The sequence below is a fragment of the Sturnus vulgaris genome, chromosome 3, assembly GCF_052056855.1.
Source record: "Sturnus vulgaris isolate bStuVul1 chromosome 3, bStuVul1.hap1, whole genome shotgun sequence".
Lineage (NCBI taxonomy): Eukaryota > Metazoa > Chordata > Aves > Passeriformes > Sturnidae > Sturnus > Sturnus vulgaris.
In genome coordinates this window covers 31203703-31231535 of record NC_142245.1, presented here as the reverse complement: position 1 = coordinate 31231535, position 27833 = coordinate 31203703, and the positions used below count along the sequence as shown (strand labels likewise).

At 35.8% G+C, this 27833-nt stretch overlaps 1 protein-coding gene across 2 annotated transcripts in view; it reads right to left on the bottom strand.

Annotated features, from left to right (window-relative positions):
• Positions 1–229: 229 nt before the first annotated feature.
• Positions 230–27833, bottom strand: part of BTBD9 (BTB domain containing 9) — a 114916-nt gene continuing 87312 nt past the window's right edge. Inside the window, exons 11-13 of one of the 2 annotated variants that reach the window (XM_088161286.1) lie at positions 14155–14233; positions 10241–10261; positions 230–9548 (exon numbers count right to left, since the gene is read on the bottom strand). In XM_088161286.1, the coding sequence (XP_088017412.1) occupies positions 9444–9548; positions 10241–10261; positions 14155–14233 (205 nt within the window). In that variant the 3' untranslated portion in view covers positions 230–9443. The remainder of the gene's footprint in view (positions 9549–10240; positions 10262–14154; positions 14234–27833) is intronic. The other variant, XM_014893174.2, reaches the window with a different exon arrangement.

The window sequence follows — 27833 nt, the reverse complement described above, 5'->3', positions numbered from 1 at the left end:
TTTATGGAAGCCTGGTGGCCTGGAAATCACAGTGAAAATCACCACCATTTTCTACGTTGATATTAAGACTGTGTCATTATGAGTTAATAGATCAATGATGAGGTTATTAACTTTCTTGCTGTGATGAGATATCAATACAGTTTTGCCCAAAGTCTTCTACCCACACATGCAATATGTGAGCAGCATCAGACAGGTTCTAACATTATGTTAACAAAACTACAGAAAGCAGTTAAGCACAAAAGATCACTTTATTTTTCAAATCACACCTCTCTCATTCTTGAAAAGGTGTATTTCTAATTGTTACTATTTTAAATATACTCTATATTTTCCTGTGAAGTTAAATACTTTGAAGAAGAATCCCCAAAGAAATAAATACAAAGCACAACAGTTTCACTTTATGATTTGTTTTGAGCATTGTCTGGTCCTGCATCCACTCTGGCACTCTGCTGCTCTTTGAAACTGTAAAATCCACAGCCAGCATTCCTTGTTTGCCACAGCCCTCTGCTTATCAGCTGTTAATATAAACTGTTAATACAATGCCAGAGCATGCACAAAATAGCTTACAGCAGTTTAATAATTCTAAAACTTTCATTACAAATACACACATTGCTACTAAGAAAATAATTGGGATGCTTCTTTTTCCAGATGCTCATAGAAAATTCCACGTTACAAAATGCTTGTTTGATGATGTGCATGTCTGCTGGTGAAAAGGAAATCAGCACTAATGAGGTTTGCTGGGTTGTTCAATGGATAACTTACAAAACCAGACAATTCCCAAAGTTATCAACTGGGTCACTGCAGCACAATCTGCAACCACCATTTAACCTGAAATCTAATTAGCCCAAAGGGTTGGTAATGCACATCTGCCGCAGTATAAAATGACAATACAATGACACCAAGGTCTTCAGAACACACCATGTGGGGTTTCTTCTCATATGATGAGCACAGTCCAATGCAATAGCATGGATCCTGCAGCCAGGGATGGAGGCCTGATGATGCAGTTTATGATGCTTGTCACAATAATGGAGAGGTGGAAGTCATCCAGTGCAGGCAGCATCATGTCCCTTCAAAGAGAAAGTTGAAGCACTTCCCATACCAGAAATTGCGCTCCTGAAAAGCTTTTCTTGAAAGAGGTATCAGCGAGAGCCTGAACAGGTGTGGCTGTGAGTTCATCCCAATTACTTGTCTCACTTGGGACAGTATTCCTGAAAATGCAATCAGGGTCTGGCAGGCTGGTTTTGCTACATACACATGCACTTAAAGAACATTCAAAGACGGCTAAAGGCTAAAAACTGTAGCTGAAACTCGTACCTGTTCACGACAAAATCTGAGGTAGTTTAGAACCACTCTATGAGAAAGAAGGAAAGGAATTTAATGCACAAAAATTTCAAGGTACAATTATAATTGCTACAGAGAAGGGGAGGGTAACATAGTGTAAAATGGATTTAAATTACTGTCAAGAAAGAGGAGCCACTAACAGAGAATGAGTGAAAAAGGTCACTAAAAGCTAAACTTCTGTTTAGCCTGGCTCTCAAGACTAACATTCACTTAAAAAAGAAAAACAAAGACAATAGTGAAACTGAACAAAGCAGAAAGGAAAGAACATTTTATGAGTCTGGACAAGGTTAATAGACATGGGGTCCAAGTTGTGAAGTAATGCTGTACTTCACAAAATGAATCCATGTGCTCAGTGTGATGTTCAGATATCTAGACAGCAGAAATACCTTCACACAGGGACACTGAAAAGTTATGAATTCTTTCAAGGTTCACTCTTGTTGATGCAGGTTACTTAGAAAAGAACACTTATGATGTACAATTGATGTCTTGGATAATGCACAACTAGCAAATTGAGCGTATATCTGGTGTACCATGGTGAGAAAGAAATACTTAAAATTTAAACTTAAGTTATGTAAGCCAGCAAAAACCTGGCCTACTTCCTAAGTCAACAGTAAACTTTTTACTTATTTTCCTCCTCAGGGTAACAGACTGTAAAGAGATCATGGAAGTACGAGGCCCAAAAGGACTAGTAATTCACACATCCATAGAGAGCCAAACTCAAATGTTGCTCACTGGCACTTGACAGTCTAGTGGTAGTTTAGAGTCTGATGTGAATGAAAGGGGATGATGATATTTTATTCAGCGTAGGATAAAGAGGTAAAAATAAATATTTTTTAAAAATTCCTTAATATATCACAATATGTAGGAAAATTACAAGGAACACCTCAGCAACAGTGATATGATGCTATATAGGGAAGAAAAGAAAAGAAGTAACAAGTAGGTTGGTGAAAGCTTGTAATAAAAAGTAAGAGCTGGAAAGATTTGGGACAAACAGAACTAGCTCAGACCACAAGAATTTTATATTTGTGTTCCTCTTGCCATAAAAACTACTAAAGCCTCACTTCCTATGTTCTCTTTCAGCACTCCTATTCAGTTGAGTGATAGATTCCTTAACAAAATTCCAATTTTTAACAAAAAAAGGCCATATAGAAACACATCTTTGCAAATAGTCACCCAACTTGCTTAACACATACATTTCCATCACTATATATGCACAGATGCAACCAAGTAATTCCATACCAGTCTTTTTTTCCCCCAAACTTCTCTTTTTGCAACTCCAGCTCTTGCTTTAAGTGATATTTCTAATCTAATCATCCAAGCCTCATCAGCTTTGTATTATTGCATAAAAACATTCTTTTAAGTATTTACCTCTCAAAATGAGTGACATGATTTCTGAGACAGACCCAGATCACTGACACCCTTGTTATTAAATATGGCAAAAACAAACTTAGAGAATAACCCAAACAGGATCCTGGCCCGTAGAAGCAGAATAAACCTGCCCCTACTCTCCAGCAGTGAATCTGCCATGATAATTTCAAAAGCCATTTCTCAGCATGACAAATCTCTATGAGAAATTACTGAGAGGAATCTTACCATCTTTTAGCAACTGAAGATAACTCAAAAATCCAACAGACAGCTATAGAAGATACTCAAAAGCCAATTCTGTGGCCTGATCATATTTCAAAAGCACAAGCTAAAAGTTTTCAGTAAAGACAAAAATTTCTTAACATCTGTGGTTAAACACACTTACTGGATTTTAGGTATCAACCACAAATCTCACCACCTAGCAACTACAGCTCAGGAATACAGAGACAACAGACAGCTGATGTAGACCACAAATTACATGAATGAAGAAAAGGCTGAACTGGGATTGCTCAGCCTGGAAACGAGAAGGCTTTGGGATGACCTGACTGCAGCTATCCCGTTCTTAAAGGGAGCCTACAAGAGAGATGGTGAGGGATGTTTTGTAAGGACACGTAGTGGCAGGACAAGGGGGAATGGCTTCAAACTGACAGAGAGTAGGTTTAGATTAGGTATTAGAAATATATTCTTTACTGTGAGGGTGGTGAGGCACTGGAACAGGTTGTCCAGAGAAGTTGTGGATGCCCATCCGTGGAAGTTTTCAAGACCAGCTTGGACAGGTCTCTGAGCAACCTGGTCTAGTGAAATGTGTCCCTGTCATGGAAGGGAGGTGGGAACTTGGTGATCTTTGAGGTCCCTTCCAACCCAATCATTCTGTGATTCCCTGATTCCTCTACAGAAAGATGCTGTGATAACTACTGTTTACTTGAACTACAGGGCACATAGTTTAGATACCCTCATCTGAGCAGTAATACTGTCCAACTCACTTGGTATTTCAGGACTTGGCCGGTACTTTCTGGACACATAGAATTTGGTGTAAAAGACTATATTAGATTCATTTTGTAAATTCCTCAGACCACTTAAAATAATTGACTGAAGTTGATATGTATCTGCCAGTTTTCAGGAGTCAGAGGATAATTCTGAAAATGATGAGAAACTTGTTTAACTGAGCAGCTGCACAAAGAGAATAGATGTGCCAAGATGATAAGTACAAAAAGGATGAATAAAAGTTCATTTTATCAATAGTGCAGCTTTCCTCCTCTGTGATAGCCCAGGGCCTAAAGTAGTAAGAGGCACTAGAGAGGCATGTTTGCACCTGTGCAGGGTGATGCCACCGCTCACTCAAATATTTAGTCATCTGAACTTCAATTCCATTACGTTCATGTAAGGAAGCAATTATAATTTTTTTCAGAACACTGAGTTGTATTATTGTATTAGGCTGGAAGGAGCAGTGCTTCTTTAATGACTGACCATGTGAAAATGGATAATGTCATGGGTGTAGGGAGCTCATTCTTCACTTCCACCATCTGGACACACCGTAGTAATTAAACACATCCAGTATGATAGGATGGGTGTGTGGTTGCACAGACAGTCAGTACGTGGGCATATGACAGATACCTGTAGTTTCCTCATACTATGCTGCACTTTTAAATTTGGGCTTTCTTTATCTAAAGAAAGTTGCAATGTGATTTTAAAACTTTCCATGTGAGCTTACAGACCCAGATTCCACCGTGGAATATGAGTGGGACTTTGTCATTACCTCAGCCAAAGCTTTGCAACAAAAGCTTGGCAAGAGCCAAAATGACTGCAGGGTTTTTTCAGCAGGTAACAGAAGTGCTATGAAGGTTCACTCTGTAAACAATGCAACCCATGGCAGACAAGGTAGGTAGGAAAAATATCTGTTTTCTTTGGACTGTGCCCATCTTTGAGATGAGCATTTAGCTTGTTTTATATTGTATACACCTCACTACAGCCAAATCTCCAATATTTAACAACTGAACACAAACTTTGGACTGGTTTGCCTGTACCTTTTTGAGACATTTGCACTTTTAAAGCAATCAGCATCCTGCCATATCACAACAGCAGCATTTCACACCTGCCTGCATAGATTTTTTTTTCCCCATTTTGGAACTTTAGAATATATTCTAAATGCAAGCTAAATAAATAGCTAGGACCTCAATTTAATGCACATATACACACACACACATACACACACACACATATATATTTGGGTCTTTAAGCAGTCCTAAAACTTGACCCAGGACCTTTCCTTCTGTATCCTGAACAAAGATTTGTGGAGCTTCCATTTATATATGAGTAAACTAGTACAACTGACAACAACAACAATCAGTTCAGAGAGAACTAACAATTCAAACCTAAATAGAACCATTAACTGAGAGATGGGGATAGAAACCAGGCCTCAAGCATCCTCTGGAATCTACAATTATTTTTGAAGCATGGTTTAGTCCTCTGGCAACTGATATGATGATACACAAGCCTAAACGTTTACTCTTGGATCTATTAACTCTTTCTGGCTCTATCAGTTGCTTACTACTCTAGCCACAACAACAAAATTACCAATGCATTGACTTGTTTCTTTGACAGTAGGCTAATACCTGTCAAAATATAAGCCAATTCTCTCATAGAGAAATGCAATCTATAGCTAATTAAATCAAAGTTCTAGCTAATCTCTTACTAAGTGTCTCTCAGTGGGCATCACTTTATAACCAGACACAACAATCAGACAAGAATGGCATAAACTTTGTCATCTAATTTTTGTACTGAAAATTTAATTAGACTGAAACAGTTACAGACTTATTTTGCTTTCTTTCATGGAAATCAACTCTCATCAAGTCAGGTACTTAACTGAAAATTCTCTAATGTTGTCATTAGTAAAGATGAAGATGCATTAAACTGAATTTTTCAGCAATTCTGAGAAGCACTGAGCTCTTACATGTTGTCATAATGAAAAACTCAATGATTTTCATGGAGAAACGAAGAAAGAAATGGAGCTCTGAAGGAAGGAAATGGCAAATGAAGAAGAGTTCTTAGTCTAACAAAATTAGTGATTTCTCCTCTGTATTGTCTTTAACATTAGACTTGCATTAACTTCTCTCATTGCAATTCCATTTAACAGCCATTTCAACTTGTGTTAAAGCTGATTGGAAATGGCTTGAAAAGCATCTTGAAAAATTGTAAGCTGCACAATGTTTGCTCACTTCAAAAATTAATTTCCTCAGATAATAATTTTCCTCTACAGTCTGTGAATAAAAAACCTTTTATTTTCATTTAGAAAAAGTTAACTAAATAAAAAGATTTTAGAAAGGCCTTTGCTGAGCTCCACGTGAGTTAAGTCTAAGCCTGAATTCAACCTATGGAAGTAAAATTGAGAAAAAGAGGCCTGGGGAATTTAAAGATACTGAAGAACCAAATAGAATCAATGGGTCAGGATTGTCATTATAGTTATTTCCATTATGCAAAACTCTAACAACAGGTCTATTTTATAGTTTCTGATAAGAAAGCAATGAGTGCCTGGTCAGTTCTGCTCTAACCTTGTTCTAAACAGAGTAAAAGTGATTACACCGTTCTGAATAATTACAGCATTCCATCACTTTGATAAACCCTGATACAACGCCGTAACAGCACAACTTACTTTCACTGAAAGGAAAAGATAAAAAAGGGGAAAAAAACCCCAACTTCAGAGGAATATACAGGAAGTACATCTGAACTCAAAAGTCAATAAATACAGACAATAATTAGAAAGAATGAGAACATTCACACAAACCCACAAATCAGTTCTGTGTTGTAGCCTCCTTTGTCACTACGAACACATTGTGACACAATGTTAAGACAAGAGACCTCTTCTAGGCAATACAGATATTAGGGGTGTTTGTTGGTGGGCAATATTAGAAGACCCAGTAGAGTTCAGCTCTCTGTAAACATTATATCTTTAAATAAAGAGGATAAAGGTTGAAAGCGTGAAGGGCTTGTGGCAGGACTTGCCTTAAAAGGCTGGGAGCTCACTTGGGTCACCTTGATGACAGGTTCTCAACTGAGTTGTTTAGAGCAACTCTAAATAAAATGAAGACTCTGAGAAAAGCCATTGTGATTGAAAAGAAATCTAATACTAAAACTTGCCACTCACCTGCATGAAGGGACAATGCAAAGTTGGTTTATCTTTTTATAGATTTATGGGGGTGGGAAACTGAAGGGTCAGTAGGACCTCAAAGTTTTTGGTTTGGGGATCTCAGATATGTTCATCTAGATTCTTGGCAGAGAGTGAATGCCATGGGAAATAAAGGGACATTTCTGTTCCACAATGAGTTACAGGACAAGATCAAACAGATGTTCCATGGATTATAGCCTACAAGACTAACTTGTGTCATAAAAATTAACTGTGCACATCAAAGATTACAAATAGAAAAATTCCATTCTTTCTCTGAGAGCCTAGGCTCAGACCACAGATGGCACAACCTTTTTTGATTTTAGTTTTTTTAACATTCTCTACCATGGTGGCTACTAAATGCTAACAGCTAGGAAGTTATGCCCTTTGCTTATCCACAGTTTGAGAAAAGCAGACTTGTTTGATGGAACTGCAAAGAAATATCACCACTGCCATGCAAGGACTTATCTGTCAAAAGCAAGACATGCTCCAGGCATCTCAGTAGTTCCAGCACAGATCGCAACTGAAAAAGTTTGCTAATTTTAAAGGGAAAACAATTCCAACTTTTTGGATGTATGCATAAACATGAGAGTGGTGTCCTCAGTAGCTGGTCTCAATTATTCCATGCTCCAAAGGCTGTTAAGCCATAAGGTAATCAGCCCTGCAGACTGGGAGGTGGCTGGCACAAGCAGCATCCTGCCTCAGAACTCCACACTATCTAAGGCAGCTGTGGCACATGAATTACAAGCTTTGTACAGCACAGTGGGCATCCATCTTCACCAACAGACATTCACAAGTCAGAACACAGCAGTGGGAAGGGAGGGAACTGTATGCAAATGACAGAACTAAATTGTAATTTGGCAATGAAAAATACTAGAATATTATTGATAAAGCCTAATCAATTTTATTTGAAAGAAAAGGGATGCTTTTCTTATTTGAAATATCCTCTGATTCATTGCTACCAGTGATTATATTTCTTCTTGGGTTTAGCACAACTAGTATCCAACAGGGAAATTATTTCAAATTAAGTAGTGTGATAAACTAGCACACAATTTGCTATGTTGATATAACTCATTTTATCACTATGGTTATGCAAAGGAAAACCGTATTTATCCTGCACTAGCTTTGTTTTCTTCTGACAAGGTTATTTATCACCATAGGAAATTCCAAGTTCATAAAACTGGTTAGCTGACATTTCCAATATAATATACTTTGTGAGAAGGAACAAGCATCCTAATCAATTTTGCCAATTACATCGGCGTTTGTCTTAAAACAAAATCTCTTTATCCCATACTGAAAGACTGACGTGGAGTTCTTCCTAAAAGTCATGCAGATCTGGAGAGTAAGAGACTACATCATCATCAGTGTGAAGAAAACAGAATAAGCAAAGTAGCAGACAATGTAATCCAGACAGATATGGATGGATAATGAATCCTGTGACTGTAAAGTAACCAGATCTTTTACAATATGGTGCAAAAGCATCACATTTTAAGAAGATCATGAGAAATGTTAATGCATACACAGCCCTTGAATTTTTAGCTCCAGACTGTAAAACAACTCTTTTTGGAAAAATGTAAATTATCTGCAAATTCTTCTTTTGGTATTTGAACAACTGCTTGTCAGTGACCAGATGGAGTTCCACTTTTCTAAACCAAACATTTTTGATGTTCTGTTGCAAGTTGTCTTAAGCAGGCAAAATTTAAATAATCATCTTCAGGAGTGAAAAAATACAATTTTCTTCAAGACGGATGTTTGATTTAGAAACTTCCTTTTGAATGTAGGAAATGACAATTTTGTACTTTGAAAAGTCAGCTAAGGTCAAGATTAATATAGAAACATTAATTAGTTTGTTGATATAATGAATGCTTTTCTTGTCATCCCACTGATGAATGAGAGAATTTGCATCTCAGCAGGTAAGCATGTCTGATACTTCCTTAATCTACTGTACAGCATTTGCTATAGCCAAAAATAAGAAACTAAATGGAATACAGAATCAAAATGATTTCGAAAACAAATTACTAGTTACAAAGGAATATGGATGAAGAATCACTTTAAAAATAAAATACTTCTGGACTGATGTGTTCCATAAACATTTTTTTTGCTAATAAAAGCCTCCTGGGAACAAATACTTATTTTATATACTTTCCATTCTGCTTGAGTAATTTTAGATTTCCACTGTAGCTCTGCATTTTATTTCCTTCTGTTTTCCTTGCCTGGGTTAGACTAGAGAGGTAGGGTGTTAATGGGGTACTTGATGAAGATTGAAGACCTATTTTCTCCCCCCTTGGAGACCAGCCTGATTTGAACATATCGAGGAGAATGAAACAGTCTCTTCATGTCCTTGGGAGAAAGCCTTTTCCATTTCAATACTTCCAGCTTTCAGACATGGTCCCCTTCATTCACAAAGAAAGAAAAGGTGCCAGCACAAGGAGGTTCTGAATAATTTCACAGAATGTCAGTGGGGTTGTAAAAGCTCCCTTTCAACCTCCTTTATGGTTGGTGAACATGAGGATGCAAGGTGGATCCAGGAGGGGAATGCAGGGAACCAGATGCTTGCAGCTCCAACAGGGCGAGAAACAAGCTACTGTCCACCAGTCCCCACCTCTGTTGTTGCTACTTCCTTACTACTCTCGTCCTTGTGGGTACTGTTTTGTGCTGGGCACTCAAAATGCACACAGTGAAACACCTGGAGAGAACAAAAAATGAAGATAAAGCAAAACAATTTAATGCTGGCAAAAGCATGACCAAAGTAAGATGAAGTCTATATGGAAGCCTGCAGGCCAGATCAGTGACAAAGCCAAAATAGAATGTTTCACCATGAGGTCAAAAACATTTACTTGTGGGCCATAAACATTAGACAGGGACAACACTGGAGCAAGAGAAGGCCATCAAATTATACCAACCTTTGCATATGGCACTAAAAATCAGAAATATAGTTCCAAAGCAGATAGGGATATTTGTAAATTATTTTTTTCTTTGCCAACTAGTAGAAATACCTATGATATGCTATTGGATAATAACAACAATTACATTAATTGTCTTAAACACATTTTATGATCTAATCACTTCCTCAAGAGGCTGAATGTTCATGCACACTAGAAATGAAATGTAAATCATTACCAACATGATTCTATTTCAAGATTGCCCTCTGCTGTAATAACAATGGCAGCTCTACAGACATGTCCTGGAGTATGTAGAAAGGCATTCAGAGTGTCCAAGGCGGCTGCTGCTTCATCAGATGAAATATTCCATTTGAAATAGTGATCATTTTCTGATGATTCAAACAATACCTGGGACCAGTGTACAGGTGACTGTATCTTAGAGTAAGAGGACCATGTGTTAAGCATTTTTTTCCAATTTATTTTCTACTGTACTTACTTCTACTTGTTCTTGAAGAGCCTGGGAGAAGAAGGGGGAGGAACTCTTTAAAATTGTTACAAAACCTCTTTTCATATGATTTCTTATTGCTATGAATTGCATAATTTTGCCACATACTAAACATAAATATTTTCTTACACTTCTTTAAATTTGCTATTTTCCCATGCATTGTAGTTTAAAAGTTAAAACTTGATGAATATTAATCCTGAATTTTAAACTTATTTTCTTAACTTTGTATACTTCTATGACATCTTCTATATTCTTCTCTTTAAAGCTTTTCTCACAAAGGTAATCTCTTATAATCTTAACTGCCCTTTCCCAGACCCTTTCAAATTAATATATGCAAAATCAAATATCATAAACAAGACATGGATATACTAAATATTCATACAAGACTACAGAATACTATATTTTCTATCTTTTCTTCAATACAACCTAAAATCCTATTATTCTTTTTGACCATCCGTGCTCAAGTGAACATTGAGCAGACATCTGCACTGACATGTTTGCAGTAGCCCCAGGTCTTTTCTGAGGATGTAGCTAGCTAATTCGAATTCTGACAGCATACATAAAATGAATTTTAAAAATCTTCAGTCACTGCTTGGTTTTCTAAAAATCCCCATTATATTTTTGTGCCCCTCAGTGTAAGTTTTTTATGCAGATACATTGCAATATGTGATTATATTTCTATACATACACTCATGCTCACATAAAGATGAATTTGCTATGCCTTATATATACATATATGAACAGATTACAAATCTGCACCAGCACCCACACATAGACATGTGCACAAAATGGTTTTCCTCTGCATTTCTTCTGTTTTTTCCTAAAGCTGAACTATTTCCCATACTGGCATGCATTCTCTCCATCTGTTACAGTTCTTGAGAAGCCAATTTTTGTATTTATCTCCACTTCTAGAGAAGTCCCTTTTGTACTCATCCCACTCCCATGTTTTTAAAGTAACAGCTATTGTAATTTTTCCAGCTGCACTTTTCAGGATAAAGCCTCACAGAAAAGAACATTCTCTCCTCAGTGCACCTCTGTAAGATGCTGCTTTCCTTGAAAGGAAGCACAGAATATGGGGGAGGTGTCTAAGCCAGAAGATTCTGTATTTCTGCTGCATCCCACAATAATAGTGTTTCTCATTTAAAACCTCACTTTACATAGTGATACAGCTTTTTTACACATAATGTGGATAGCCCTGAAATTTAGCTAATACTAGTCTAGAAAGTCAGAAGTACACAATTCTTAAATTGTAACTTTCATTTTTACTGATTCTTTCATATTAAATTCTTAATGGTCAAAATGTGTGGCATATTGACAAGGCTGTGCATTTTGAACATTATTCTCAGTTACTCTGCCACTTCAGCATATAAAAAATACAGCTTGTGAGAGAAGCCTAAGCCTGAGAAGCACAGTTAAGCCCAGCTGCTTCATCTGGTATCAAAATTAAGCAGTTCAGAACAGTATCACTAAAACAAACAATCTTGCATGTGCTTCTCTCAAAAGAAAAAGATGACAGTTCAGGATCATCCTGTGACCCACATCATGTTCTACCTCTTATGGATATTTTAAGAGAGGTCAGACACACAAAGCAGGAAGGCCAAGTACAAATATAGTGGTGCAGTAATTTGTAAGATAAAGCTCTCACATCAGCAACTAGGTGTCCTTTCCAGGTCAGTAATACTGGAGAGGAATAACAAGAGAAAACTTACATAAAGTGTCAGGTGACCTGTCTGACAAATACATGATGACAAGGAAAAAAAATTATTTTCTCTACAAAAGTAGGATGTGTATAAACTCGAGAAAACAAAGTTACACTTACTATTACGTTCTAATATACCAAAAACTATTCAAACTCCAGTCAAAAAAATTGTGAACATGACACCTTTCAAAACTTGGAAAACATGGCAAGGCAAAGATGAGTTTAAAAGAATAAGGAATTCACAAAATGGAGAAATTTTATGGGATTTCTTTTAAATTCTAAAAATCAACTCTTCCCTTTGGCATGTATGATTGTGTTTCAAAGTTCAAAGGTATGTGTTGGTAGAACAAATAAGGAATATTTTGTACCTATTACAGCAACACTCCTTGATAAAAATATGCTGCTGAATATGTTGTATATTTTATTTAAAATGAAAATGGTTTGACATTCTGTACAACCAGCTGGGGCAAGTAATTCTAGACACTGCTTGTATTCTTACTGAAACAACTACTGAGAGTATAGAACAAACCAAGAAAGTGGTTACACTGGCACTATATAAATTGTAAATATGAAAAATATCTTGCTGTTTTCTTTGGAAAATTAAAATCTATGACAAAATGTTACAGACCCTCTGTTTAATATATATATATATAAAGTAATTTAGTAATATGTGCACACTGACAATGATCCTCCTCTATAAATGTTAGAAGAAATTATTTTAAAAATAAAAAACAAACTAGTGTTGGATGCAGATTTTACAGACAAAAGAGGAAAAGACAAAGGAGAACAGCATGTGTTTATAATTCAACTGAGACGCTGCATGAATAGCTGTAACCTCTATCCATACTCATCTTCACAGCAGTGAATGCAATCTTCTATATAAATAATAATGCAGGATATTAAATTACTTAGAAATAGTAACCAATTTGAAATTAGAATTATGTCTAAAAGACCATTGCTCTTCAGGGCTTAAAGCTACTTTTAAGAATTCAAAGTTGAAAGCAATGTTTCTTGGTGTGCTAAGTTTATGCAATGCACCTCGCTCTTTTTAGCAAACACTGGCATGAGAGGAAACAAGATTGTCAATATGGATCAGTAATGGAAGAAGGCTTCTTCACACATGTGCTAACCCATAGGCAGCTTCTGACACTAATTCTAAGGTCTCACTGATTAAGGCTGAACTGTATGTGGTGGGAGACACTGCTCAGAAACACAAAATAAAAATTTGTGTTCCCAGTTCTGTTGGTTGGTCAGCTACTTTCCAGCAGTTGGCTGAGATTTTGATATCTGGTGCTGCTTTTGTTTGCAAGAGTTGTGCTACAACTGGGCACAGATGCTCCTAGTGCTTAGGAACCAGCAGCCCCAAATGCTAAATACAACCAGAAAACCTCACCTCTGGGGCTGACAAATTCTAATTAGTCCAAATGTAGTAGTGCTACCCCAAGCTCAGTGTAAAGCATCTAAGTACCATGTTTGGTGGTGAGCTACATGTGTGGGATGCAGACAGGCAGGTCTATAGACACAAACAGGGGCTTTTGGTGCCTCTTATAATGTCATCATATAAAATCTAATCTCACAAAGACGTACATATACTCTTAAATTCACATACTGTAAATTGTTTCACTGAAGTCAAGAGTAAAATCTGGACTTCATCTGAGACAATACACAATGATTACAAAAGAGAAAAGCACAAGTAGACAAAGATGGGATGATATTGCACTTGATGGGCAGTTTAAATTTTTTTTTCTGTATAAAATGAAAAAAACCTCTTGGTTTGGCCACTATTATTCAACTGATTTGCCAGGTATGAAAATTAATTAAAAGTGAATCTTATGCAAATAAGATTTTCTTATGAATAATGAGATTTTTCTTCTGTTTTATTAATTAAAAAGATAATATACAAGTGATAAAATCCAAGTATATCAGAGACCATACACCTTTCTCTAGTGCACTAAATTGATATTTTAATTGTTCATCAAAATAAGGATTAATTTAAAACCAAACCCAATAGAAGTGTTTGACGGCAGTGTAGAAAGGTCAAAATGAGGAACAGATAATAACACTGTTCAAGTGCTTTGCTAGATTGCCAGAGCAAAAAGATGAAGTATGTACATCTGAGAAAGCCTTATCAATTTCACTGCATGATAAGAAAAACGGTGCTGTTGTATATTCATGAAGAACACAGGATTTTTTAGAAGTTCCTTACCTCATTAGCTGTGTTGCGAGTTCCAACTATTCTGATAAAAGATGCAGGCTGCTTATCAAAAGTGATTGTTTGCCAGGATCTACAAAGAAAATTCACAAAGATGCACAAATATTGAATACAGTCACAAAAGCTTGCAATAAAACATTCAGAATGCATTCAAGTGACAGTATGTACTATTATCATTTAACAGGCCAAATGGAGAAACACTTTTCATTGCCTGGATTTCCAGCACTACTCTCTCATTTTTAAGTGTCTTTACTCTGCTTATGCAATTTCATACATACCATATAACACTATAATTTGTATGCAGGGACAGCAATTGTACTATTGCTGGAAGTTAAGAAAATGGTCAAAGAAAAAAGGGCTGGATCAAAGTCTAAAATCCTTGACTAATATTGACTGTATTAGATAAACAAAAGGTCAGATAAAAGTAAATGCATCTTCCTATTAACTTCTCATGAGGAATCACCAGAGCTTGGTAAAAGAAAATTAAAATTGTAGAAAGAAAAACAAACCAAACCACCTAAAACCTCCAACTTTTGACATCTAAATGGAGCAGTAGAGCAAGAGGAGCCAAGCTTTCTTTGTGTGGGCCAAGGTTCTTCCAGAAAGTTACAAATGGCACAAAGCCCCATTTGCAGTTCCAGTTGTGAGCATTTCTCCATCCTGACACAGTGGCAGTGAGGATAACAGAGCACTCTTCCACAGCTAGTGTATAATTTTCAGGCTAGACTGAAACACTAGAGGTACATTGGGACCACTGTAATCTTTGTTCCTCACTCATCTGATCTGAGTGAACTGCAAGACCTCAAGCAGCCTAATACACAGCAGGAAAAGAACACCATAACTTTGTGCTCACAGTAAAATAGAACAAATAAGAAGAATACCAGGAACTAGAGGTTTCAGCTGGACAACAGTTTTCCAATGGTTTAGTACTTGAACACATTAAAATTTAAATTATTTTATATTCATAAAGCACGAAAAAATTTCCAGAATTTAACTTCTCAGCCAAACTACATTCTATCAAAGAAGGCTTCAGAAATAAAATGAAGTTAGGTCTAACTTGATTAACTTACTAAGGAAAAAAGCTAGATAGTTTTCCAGAATGGGTTCTGAATATCTTCAGAAATGTTCATGTAAGAAAAAGAGGGCCAAAGCAAAAGTGGAATAGAACACCACTCGCTACCAGCAGACTACCCCAAAGCCTAGCAGTATAAGTAGCTTCATTGCTATTTGTCCAACACTTGATTTTTCCTTTGTTGGGAAAACTCCTTTTGTCACAAACACAGCATTTCTCAGGCTAATTTAGCTGGCTATTACTTTTATCATTGCTGTCTGGTTATATTTTCTTAAAGAAGATTACAAATCCAATCAAGTCCTAATTTCAAGTAGTTTACTGGTCTTACTCCATGAGGTAATGGGTGTAATTAGAGTCATTCATGATAACAGAAGATTGTTTATTATTTTAAAGTTCAAGCTTTGTGTTTCTTCATGCTCTAAATAAAATATAAAATGGGAATAGACTATTTTTTTGATTCTTTCAAGTCTTGAAAGATTGTTATGATTTAAACATTTCCCCCCTAAACAGAATTATCCTTCTTAAGATCCCTTCTAACGTTACTCTAGTACAGTCAGTCGATCTCCATGGGCAAATAGAACTTTTTACCTTGAACTACAAAGTCCCAAAGATGAGAGGCTGGGATAAAGAGATGATCACAGCACTACTCTCATAACAAAGTATTGCCATAATTTGCATTATGCATATGCTTTGACATTTACACACACAAACTTTATGCAAGGAGAACAATGATGTAAAAAACAGTTTGCTTTCTAGAGATTTGGAAAATATTTTAAAGGTGCACTAAATAAAAGAGTTTAAAATCCTAAGGAAGCTATTAAGTCTGTACCTCCCTAGACACTAATGTGGAGTTTGTGTTCTGCAGTAAGAAAATCCATTAATTAGAGACCATTGAATAGAATATAAATGGGTCTGTATTTATTTTTACTATTTCTGAGCACTGATCAGATACACACTGCAAGAGTTCAGTGCAGAATTTCCAAGTATGATAATAAATGCCATTGTCAGTCCTATGATGTGATACCAGGGAAGCTTATGCATCTCTTTGGGAATACAGCTGAAGAGCACAACGGATAGTAAGAGAGATTGAGAAAAATTGAGAGATTGTTTTGATGATGTACTTCCAGATCAACTCCTCCAGGAAGTTCCTATGTTTCTTCACTTCCCATTGCATTGCAAGTCCTTACTTTCTGCTACAATGCTATAATTAGGATTGTATTATAATTAGTCCTGTAATAATATTAAAATATAATGCAAAAGAAAATAAAATTTCTTGACGGTGTGATAGATATAATTTTTAGTAAACTCAGTCCTAAGAATATATATTATTTTGGTATGTGTCCATTTTGTTCCTTTCTCATTGGAAAAAGAAAGTAAAAATTGCAGACAATTTGTAGAAGAGTTATTAAAATGTAAGAATATTGCCACTAGAGAATTAATACTTGATTGCATAATGAGAAAATTAGATGTCTTATTTTATTTTCTCGGCAAAAAGGAAAAAAGTAAAACAGAAAACAAACCAAATGGATTTGGGAAGAATAATTTTTGTAATAAGCAAGGCAAACCTTCACTAGAAAGATGTATGGATTTGACTGTAACCCTACATTTTAGAATGTCGATATATGCAAGGCAATACCTCTACAGTATAGATACAATTATGCAGCAAGGAGATAATTTATGCATGTAACTATACCCCTATGAGAAAAGAGATTACTGACATAACATTATCAAGGCATATCTAACCTCTTTTTTCCATTTTTTGCTGATATAACAAATTCACTTAGAATTCTATTAAGGTATAGAGCCACAACAATTTTTCAGTGGTGTTCCTCAGACATCATAGGTAATCCTCAAGTTTCCTTTTAACCTTCCTTTTTTACTACTAGCTATCTCTGCTGGTACTATTTTAATAACTTCAGTTTCTCTGTAGAAATTCTATTTTGGAAATTGTTTTATAGTCATGTCATTTATCTAGTCCTACCATGCATATGTGCTTACTTTACACTTTCCTCACACAAGCTTGTCTTTCTATTCTCAAAATCACTTTTGATGGTCTTTACAAAAATTTCCTCCAAACTTTATACATTCCTCTCACATTGATTCACACGTAAATCACCCTATACCAGGAACAGCAGCATTAAAGCAGATCAAAAGCACTTCATTTTTAGCCTGGGATTAGACAGTCCTGTGTAATGGATGGTATTTCTTCACCTTTACTCCCCATATGCCAAACAAACAAATCTTTCGAACTGGTGGCAATACTTCTACTGTCTTTACCTAGGACACAGTCATAAAGAAGCTATCAGAATTTACTTCTCTCATAAAATGACATTGCTGTCTTTTGGACTTCTTGTGTCTCTGTACACCTTATTAGTGACCCCATAACAAATATATTTTTCAGGGTTTAGCTTTATTAAATATTCAGGCAGTGTTGATATTTTTTATGCTTTGACATCTGTCTTGCTGGTTGATTTGTTTTAGATTTGCTGGCTCAGTCTGCAGCAGTTCTGGTCATTGCTTTCACAACAGAAATAATCACTGCGCCAAGCAGAGGTTTCCATCTCAAAGAGAAGACCCAGGACTAGCAGCACACTCAGATTTATACACGGATCCTCAAGCTGAAATGCAGTACTACAAGTTGTTTGGCTAGCAGCTCCATTTTAAAAAAGAAATTAGCCTTGTTACAGTCCTACAGCGTTTAACACTCTACATCTCACCTCAGCCACATGACTTCTAACTCTCTTGTTCTGTCTGACTCCCCTAAGGAGTCACAGTAATTGATGATTAGCATTCCAAAGCCATGCTTGCATCCTGTGAGCCTGTCATATTTAATTACATTTTAACTATATTCGTCTTCTATAATAGCCTGAACATAATTTAGATAATTATCTTTTGCTCTCTTATTCTCTGACTCTGCCTGTCTCACTTAGAGCTCCTTGCAACGAAAATCACTTTCTCTGTTTAAACATATAAACAGACTCTTGAGCCAAGAATTTTCACCTCTCCAACAGCAACAGCTGAAAACCTGATGTCTTTGTGCATCTCACAATCTCTTCACCATACTCTATTCAGAGGAAGGAAAAAAAATCACTAGAAATCACCCCACTTTCATATTTCTTTTTGTCTTTTTCCTTATTAGGCTATTGCAAGAAGAATGCAAGAAATTCTGATGTCCAGGTCAACTAAATTAATACTTTGCTATTCCTTAAGCTGTCTATAGCTCCAAAATAGCAATTCACCTCCTAAAGAACATAATGGGTTTTTTCAGCATTTGGAATATTTTCCTAGTTATTTCTAAGAAAAGCTACTATCTTTCTAAAGATTTATTACACACAATAGGACATAAATAGTGATTCTTCCCCATTATTTCCTTCTCTTTCAGAAAGAACAAATTACGAAAGAAGTGGAAGCTTATATTTTATTGAAGTTTTCTAATGAGCCAGTGGCACTACAGAATACTACCACACTGTGGGTTTATACCAGAGCAGCAGTGACTAGAGCTGAAACCCAGTTCAGGCCAAAGATGTCAGACAAAAGAGAAAGCTGTTACATGTAACCAACCTTCATCAAGCTGTAATAACTATATCATATTCATATCAAGCCTTGCTTTAGGCTAAGCATTTACATTTTCAATGTGCACATCATGCCTCCTTACTTTCCAAGATAACATACAACTTTCATTTTTCTGTCCCTCACTCCAAGAAAAAAAAAGAAAAGCAGACTGGGCAGCAAATGTTACCTCCATTTTACCTTTTAGTCTTTGTCTACAAATGCCTTATTCTACAGTAAGTGATGAAACACTTCTTAGCTTATTTGGATATCGACGTTTTTTAACTGTGACTATGTATTTTTTAAATGGAATTTGTAAAAACAGGTAACAGGACAATGAAAGAAGAGTTGTGTCCTTTTTCTATATATTAGTCTGATGACTGTATTAGTATAAAGAAGGCAGATTGTAACCAGGATGTGATGCTGCCAAATAAAAAAATCGTGTGCACAGATAAGCAAGCTTACTGAGACTGGAGGAGTACCACAGTATGTTCTGCATGGTATGTTACACCCCCTGCTTTGTTAATGAACACCACACTAACCTCTCTTATGAAGTATCTATAAAATAAACACAAAAGCACACACCAAAAATGCTATAAAAGTAATTGTTATACAGATACTCTTTGTTATAAAAAGGTCTACAGCTACCTTATAAATTGCCTATAAAACCCATGTTTTCCACCATAACAGTACTAAACAATGAAGTAATACTCCCTCTCCTCTTACAGCTGTAATTTAACAAAGGAATTCAGAAAGACAAATCCATAAGGAAGTCAGACTGAGTAGCCAGCTCAGCCAACCTCTTGCCATCCAACCTCCCAAGCCACAGAGGGAGGAAGACAAAGCATGAAAAAGAAAATATTGTTAGGAATCAAAGGTCTTCAATGTTTTAGTTTATAGATTGAAGTCAATTAAGATAAATTCTACCACTAGTCTACCTCAACTAAAGCTGAGTTTCCATGTCATGCTATGCCCATGATAGCACTTTCTCAAAAGGTAGCCTATCAAACACGAGACTCCTAAGGAAGCAAGGAAGGTACAAACTGGAAATAACCATTTTTTATCTGTTGCTCTTGGAGATGGAGGCAAAACGAACTTAATTATGCATCTTGGCAAAAAAAACCCCCAAAAAACACCAAACAGTCGAAAAGGAACTTAAGTACTAACAGAGGTAATAAAAATGGTTCATATAAATATTACAAGAGTCTAGACTAAATGTGAGAATAATAAAAAATACTAAAAGTCACCTGTTGCAGTATTGGTTACAAGATAGCTTTATATATTGACAAGTAAAAACACGCATTTTGGGAAACTTTCCCTCAGAAGTCTTTACTGTAAATATACTTCCCATAAGGACTGCATAATTCTGAAAGCATCTGAACAAAATTTGTAGCTATTTGTAGGATAATTTCTATGATTTGGTCCCTTGCACCAATTCAAACAAAATATCTGTCCTCTACAAGAATGCTTTACTAAACTGCTATAAATGTTGTATTGCATAGAATTTGTTGTAGAAATCAAATGTGGGTTTGACAAAACACACCTACTAGAAAAATATTCTGACATAAAATAGATTTCATTATGTCTATACTGCCTTTCTGACATCTTTATAAAACTTCTCACTTGAAAGATTCTGTATAGTAACCTGCTTTCAAAGCCTCAGTGCTGATATTTTTACTTCTTCTAAAAAGTATTACCAGAAGAAAATGTTAAGATATAGTTAAATTGAACAATGGGAAAATTGAATGTAATAATTATCTTTCTATCTAAATGAAACAATCAATTTTCAAATATTTCCACATACCAATGTAGGTAACTGCTAGCATTTTTGTACTGCATAAGTTCATATAATTTAGCTTGCTTACATATTTTTTTCAGTTTCAATAGGTCGTCTTTCTGTACTCCTCAAAATATAGTTTATATTTTAAAATTTTACATGAAATTATTAGCAATTTGCTGCAAACTGGCAGAATGCCATGAGCCAAATGTCTATGTTGTAGGAAGAACTGTGCATGTAGTTCCTACATGCACCCTTAGGGATTGGCAGTGGCAGATGAAGCTGAGAGCAGATGAAGGTTGTGAACTGGAGTAACTTGAGAGTTCATTTTCCTTCTTTGTACATCAGAGCACACATGCACATGACAAGTCTGCATAACCCCAGAGGCTGAATTGGGTTTTTTGTGCTTACTTATTACCAATAGTTACTGCTCCTGATGTTCACACTGGTAGCAAAGATATGAAAATCCATCTAATACAATAACATACCAATCCATCTAATACAATAACATACCAAATAATACAATGAATGGGATGCTTTCAACTTTGAAGACTTCTCATCCCCATATATCTACAACAGATTGTGGGTTACTTTTATTATATAGCTTTTCATAGCAATGGAAAAGTTGATTAAAAACAAATATACAAATAATTCTTTTAGAGATATGAGGCAGAAACATGCTCCCTATTAATCAGTTTCTTTGTAGTGTGTACACTAACACTATTTATCGCACTTGTCTCTTACATTCCCCTGGGTGTAATTTCATGGCCCACTCATAAAAACTTCACATTCACAGCAACCGTTCTTCTATTACTGTCGATAACATCTAATTGACATGTCAAACCTCCAAGGAATGCAGTAAATTGAACCACAGCCTCTAAGAAGAATAAAACAGTGAAAAAAGTAAATCAGCATGTGCCTCCTCCCAGCAGCAATACAAGCATAGTGAGGTTTGGTAATGGAAGGGAGGAAAACTGTTACCCTTTCTACTACCACACTGAATTATCTATTAACCTCAATGTCAGAAAGGAAAGCCTTGTGACCTCAGACTGAAACTCACCCACTAAAAACCCTGAACCTGAATCCACGACTGCAGTAATTTTAGACATGAGAGTGAAGTGAACCAAGACAGACAAAAGTAACAAGTACAACTTTTCTTCTGTTACTTTTTGAAAAGAAAGAGTGAAACTTCCTCAGAATAGTGTCTGGTAAACTGAATTTTAGTATTTAGTTGGGAATTCCCTGCCTTCAAAACTTATAGACAAAGAACTGGGTAAAATTTCACAAATACAATTTTAAAAAGAAAGGAAATATCACTCATGACGAAAGAGCACAAAACAAAGTCTGGCAAAACCTGTTTGCGTAGCAACCAAGGTATCAGGAAAAAGGTAGAAGGATTTTATAAATATGTACATGAAATATATGAAATCCATTAAGAAAGAAAAATTAGTTCACAGGTACAGAAGAAAAATAATAGCATTCAATTAGGTAATATGATGTTCTGTACTGGTATTGAGAAATAAAAAATTCTTTCTGTGGGAATTCAGTGTAATAGAAAAGCAAAGAGCAAAATGGAAGCATCATCTCTTTAAGTATATGAAACAAACTGACAAAGTATTATTCTAAAAAAATAGACCACATGCCACACAGTGCAGAAAGCCTCAAAGGATGAACCTAAACATAATAATTCTTCAGCTTTGTGTTTCACAGTTATAACCTGTCTTGGTAAAAACATTACTGTGAATAAATCAATAGCTTAATACTGCATGAATCTCAATGCAAAATATTTTTAACCCTAAAGACCATACCTGTTTTGGCCAGCATAAACAAATGCCTAATTTTCAGTTTTGATGAAATTAGATCCTGAATATCAACAACCAAATTAGGGCAAATCTCTTGATTTGACATGTTAACACCTGACTGACCTCCTGACAGTAGGAGGAGATGTCAACAGTTTCTGTATTATTTAATGATTTTCCCTGTAAGAATGGGCTTCAGACAAAAAAACCTTATATTCTAGATCATGACTATTCGGGTATCTCTTATTCATTGATTTATTATCTTAAGCAACAATGAATTTCAAAGTAAAAAAATAGAGCCACAAAACAACAGTTCCAGTATTAGGCATTCCTTTCTTATCTCAGGCAGATAAATAGGCCAGTTTCACAGGAAATATGTACAATTTGGATAATTTTTTGGTAGTAATATTTAGTTATACAGGTGCTGAGAGGGTGCATGTGTGGGTACACCTACATGCATGTGGGTATATGCATGCACACACAGACATCTTCAAAAGAGATCATTTATGATTGTGAAGGCAATCCAATGTACTCCCACAAGATAATAATTCTTGAAAGCAAATTAGTGTTGTTTTGATTTATTATTTTGAATAGAAGACTATACTACAAATATTTTACACATACTGACTTGCTTCTCTTTTAAAAGTATGTTTTTCTAGATGATGATAGCAATACATATATCTATTTTTAATTTAACAATTTTTGCTGGTCTCCAAAGAGACATTCAAGTCTTTGCTGGCATGGGGGAAAATCCAAATACCTAAAAGAAACAGGTAGTGATATTGTGGGTATTATTTGGTATTGCTTATTTTCTCTGCAGCAGAACTGAGCTAACATCCAAATTGATGTCAGAATTACTGTGGTGTTTTCACAACTCTCCTCACAGCAATGTGCATGAAGAGGAGCCAAGACCATGCCAGCCACAGGGCAAAATGGAGCAAGGCAAAACTTTAATGAATCTGGTACATGCAGAGCTGTAGTGAACAAGTACATGGAGAAACATTTAAGACAGAATATCACACTGCAGGCTGGCTCAAAAGATCCACGTATATTTTGTGGCTGAAAAGCAAGCACAAGGAACTGAAGGTAGCAGAGGAAAAATAGAAAAGACAAATTAACAATCTGAAAACCTTGTGATCCTGAATTGCTGTTAAGAAATGTAACTTTAAAGAAGCTTTAATCAAGCTAGAATCGCCTAAAATAGAAGCTAGCAAATGAAATGTTAAATACAGAAATTCTACACTGCTGAGAGGCTCCTAATGCTCTGAAATGGAAACTCCGGTTTCTCTCTGTGAAATCTTAATTCTTTGTGCTTAATAAGGCAGCACTGTGAAGCTGGAGTCTTTCTTCTTTTGCCTTATTAGAATATTTAGAAAATGGGAGCACATAAACACAGGGAAAAACATGTACTTCGATGCCTCTATCGTGCAGGGCTTAAAAGCTCAATAATTACACAAAATGACCCTTTATATCTGTCTGACTTGCTCCAGTAGGCATTATTACTGGGATAACTAACAGACTAATGAGAACTCTTAGTTTATTTTTGTCAAGTGAGACTTGAAATTGAGCTTAACAGTGTAGCAATTTCCCAGCCATCTTGCTTGAATATATTTCATTTTGTACTGTATGAATGTGGCTACAGTGAGTTCAGCAACCCCGGAGCAGGCATCTGGATTTCACAGAGCTGCTGTGAAATTTGCTTCATGTGAAATAAATAGGATGAACCATAGTTGAAATATACTCCATTTGACAGAAGAAGAGGTACAAGAAGAGTTTTGCTGTGAAATTAACTTCATGTAAAATAGGATGGTCAAAAAAATCTGCTTGACATCAGAGGTACAATAGCAGTTCCTTTAATCCTGTTCCACCCTGCCACTTGGGAGCTCAGGCATGAGACAGAATTAAGGACTACACAGAAATTAGGAAAAATGTTTTCTCTTTCTAGGTATGACAGGACAATAAACAATTGATAGGAAACAACAGAAGATAATGTGATGCAGCCATACAGGCAGGTGGAAACAGAGCTGAGAAACCTTTGAGCCATTTTATTATGCAGGGAAACAGTTTTGTGGAAATAGTTAAGGAGAATAATCATGAATGAAAACTGGTGCAAGGGAATTCTAGAAATGGGATCATATAGTGAAGTGCAGGAACTAGAAGAGGACAAGAAAAAAAACTGCTGTGTTTGTGGTTAAATATAAGAAACTACAAATATAAGCACATAATGTGCCATGTGCAGTTACAAAGAAAGACATTCATACACTTCAAATATTATCTCTATAGCAGAAGAAATAATCATATCATGATAGATATTAACCTGGTTTCACAAAAGTATACCCAGGAAAAAAAATCCCCACTTGAGTTTGCCACTATTATTGTTTAGAGCAGAAGTATTTTCTCACTTGTAATCCTCAGACAACATGGAAAACACTTTTCTGTACATCAGGAAAGTGGTTTAGGACTGTAAAGCACATGACCTAGATCTCTCTAGGTGTTCTTTACCTGAATTATTATGAAATAAAATGCAGTACTGAATGAAAACTCAAAATACACATAATACATCATAAGGTAGAAATAGGAAACACCGGACAAGACAAAAACTGCAAAGTTGAAAATTATTCTGAAAAAATTAATCAGGAGAGAGTTAATAAATTTTGATAATGAATCTTGCATCCACACCCCAAAGATTATTTTATGTGAAAGTATTGGTTAGATTTATACATAAACTGCAGAAAAAAAATTTGAGGGGAACTGAACTGAGAATTAAGCATGTGAAATAGCTACTATACAGTAAAAACTCAATAAGCAATGGAAACGTGAAATTAAGTTTGGCAGCTTTTAGACATTTATAACAGCAGAACATTCTGCATAACAAAGAATTAAAAAGATATGTATAATGAAGTATGTTATAAACCTCCTGGAAATCAAGTAACACCTGCCACAAGAAAAGCCCAACCAGCCATACAGACAGTTGATAAGAACTGCTTTAGAACTCTCCATCTATACACAATATTCACTGTCTCCCAAATTCTATCACAGTATTAGACAGAACATACTATGCCTTCTGCCCAGGGATTAGATCCATTTTACATAACTACAAAGAAGAGAATTTTGAAGAATGATACAGGGTTGATGAGCACTGTGATAGCCTGCTTAGTATTTGTCTTTGCAGGGTTTATTTTAGCAGAAGTGTCATTAACTTTGAGGTCTGATTCTCCTGCTGGCCTTTGGTATCTTCTGTTTTTCATTTGACTTTCAGACTCTGTCAGCAAATTCTCCTAACAAGTACAAGCCTCTATTGTTTGACACTAGCACGCTCAAGTCCACTTATCATAAATGTTTTTAAAAACAGAAGGGAACATGACTGTTTTTCATTACTGTCATACTGTGTAGAGAAAAACAGCTTATTGTAGAAAAAAAAAAAAAACATAGCCTCCACAGAGCATGTGAAAATTGTCATTTACACAACCAGTATGCATTAATTGGCTCTCACTTAGGGAAGGTACACAAGCTTCCTCTGTGAAGATAACAGACATTCAGTTTTTTCGTCAGCCTTTTAAAAGTGGAAGAAGAGAAGGTTAGGAGTAGCCTGTCACTTCCTGCCTTTGAGCACTGAATTATTAATTTACACAAAATACTACATTAAAAATGCCATTAAAACAACCTAAAGCCTCACACTGATAGTTTAAAGGGGAAGTTAAGGCTTCAGTAGTCTGCCAAAACCAATACATGCTCTTTAAACATAATTTAATTTTCTTTCTCATAGTTTTTTTTGTCACTTCCCGATTATCAAAGGTGTCTGTTGAGGTCTGTGTTTGGCAGACGGTTCATCCTACCCTCTGTGCCAGCAATTGAGCAAAAATTATTTGGAGAACTCACAGAACACTTGCAAGGCTGCAGGCCAATGACTTCCACAAAAGTCTAACTCCACTGCAAGAACAGGTAGCCAGAAAGCCAGGCAGCAAACAGTGAAGGCAAAATATCTTATCCACAGAGAGAACTCTTACCCAAACATCTCTGAAGACAAGAAAATTAATAGGGAATATTACTAATGCAAATTTTTGCACTGAAGTATTCTGTCAAATGTGGGCCCCTGTGAAATTCTCCCATGTTTTAACTACATACACTTTGATTTTCTGCACTGGAAAGCAAGTGAGTTATTTTCTTCAGTCTACTGCAATACATTAAACACAAAACTAATTCTAGAAAGGATAACCTCAGGATTTAAAGACCTTATCAACCATGTACATTGCATTCACATCTCCGGTATTTCTAAGAGAAACAGATGTAATTTGGAACATCCTTTTTGAAAGAATTCATATTTTAGCCTGACATGAATACATGTAAAAGTTGACTGTTCCTCTGAGAGGTACTTGCAGTCAAGCAGGCAATCACAGTCCCAGGAAAGGACATATCTACTTCTTATTTTCCTTAAACAAAGACACAAGTTAAAGTGAAGACAATTTTTACACCAACATAGGATTAGCTCATTTCAGGGTGAGATGTCAAATATTCATTAAAAAAAATAAGATATTTGGCTGAGATAAAAAATAGCTGCAAAATTGGATTACATTAGCAAAAGATTTGTTTCATCCAAATGAGAGAGGAACACAGCATTCAAAAATACACAGAGAACAAAGAGATGAGGGTACTGGTGTTCGTATCCCTGTATGCTCTAGTCTGGTTAATGAAAATTACCAAATGTAGGCATTGTAACTAGCTGCCTAAACCTGATGGTGAGTCAAACCCAGGTGCACAGCTTCAGTTTGATCCTTCCTTTCCTTGGGCAGCCTGTAAATCAGCAACAGAAGGCATTCAGAGGCAGACTAAAAATACCAATGTAATGCTAAGAGGAAGGACAGACAGATAAAAAAGAAACCCTTTGCATCCAGCAGGAGTATCTTTACTGTTACACTATGACAGTAAACCAGAAAAACTGCATCACCTCCGCTTTACCAGCATCTGTTAATTTTGGTTAAAATCCAGCTCTGTCTTCTCTATTTGTTGTCGCTGTTAAAATTATCTAAAGTGAAAACAAGTTATTTATTTTCATGGCAACCCTCCCCACGTTTTCAATCTGAGCTTTTTTTTTCTTTTAATTACAGAAACTAACCCAAAAATTAGTTCTTCGCATATTCCTATCATTGACTGGTTCAATTTTCTCCTCTTCATTAAGAAGTCTCTACCACCCTATTGAAAGTTTACCCAACAATTTTAAGTAAGGGCCTTCATTCAGCGTGAGCCACTGAATGGTGATGTCTCTTGCATTCTACATTCAACTGCTTTTAAGCACTAAGAGCATGGCTTTTTTAGATCATATTGTGTTTCAGTATTTTTCAGTAAATAAATATTATTGTGTATATTTATTTTTAATATTATACATATGCTTAGCTAACAAACTGCCATTACAATTCAAGTAATTTTTGAGCTGAAGTAACTTTAACGTTTCTGAAATCATACCTGAAAATAAAATGAA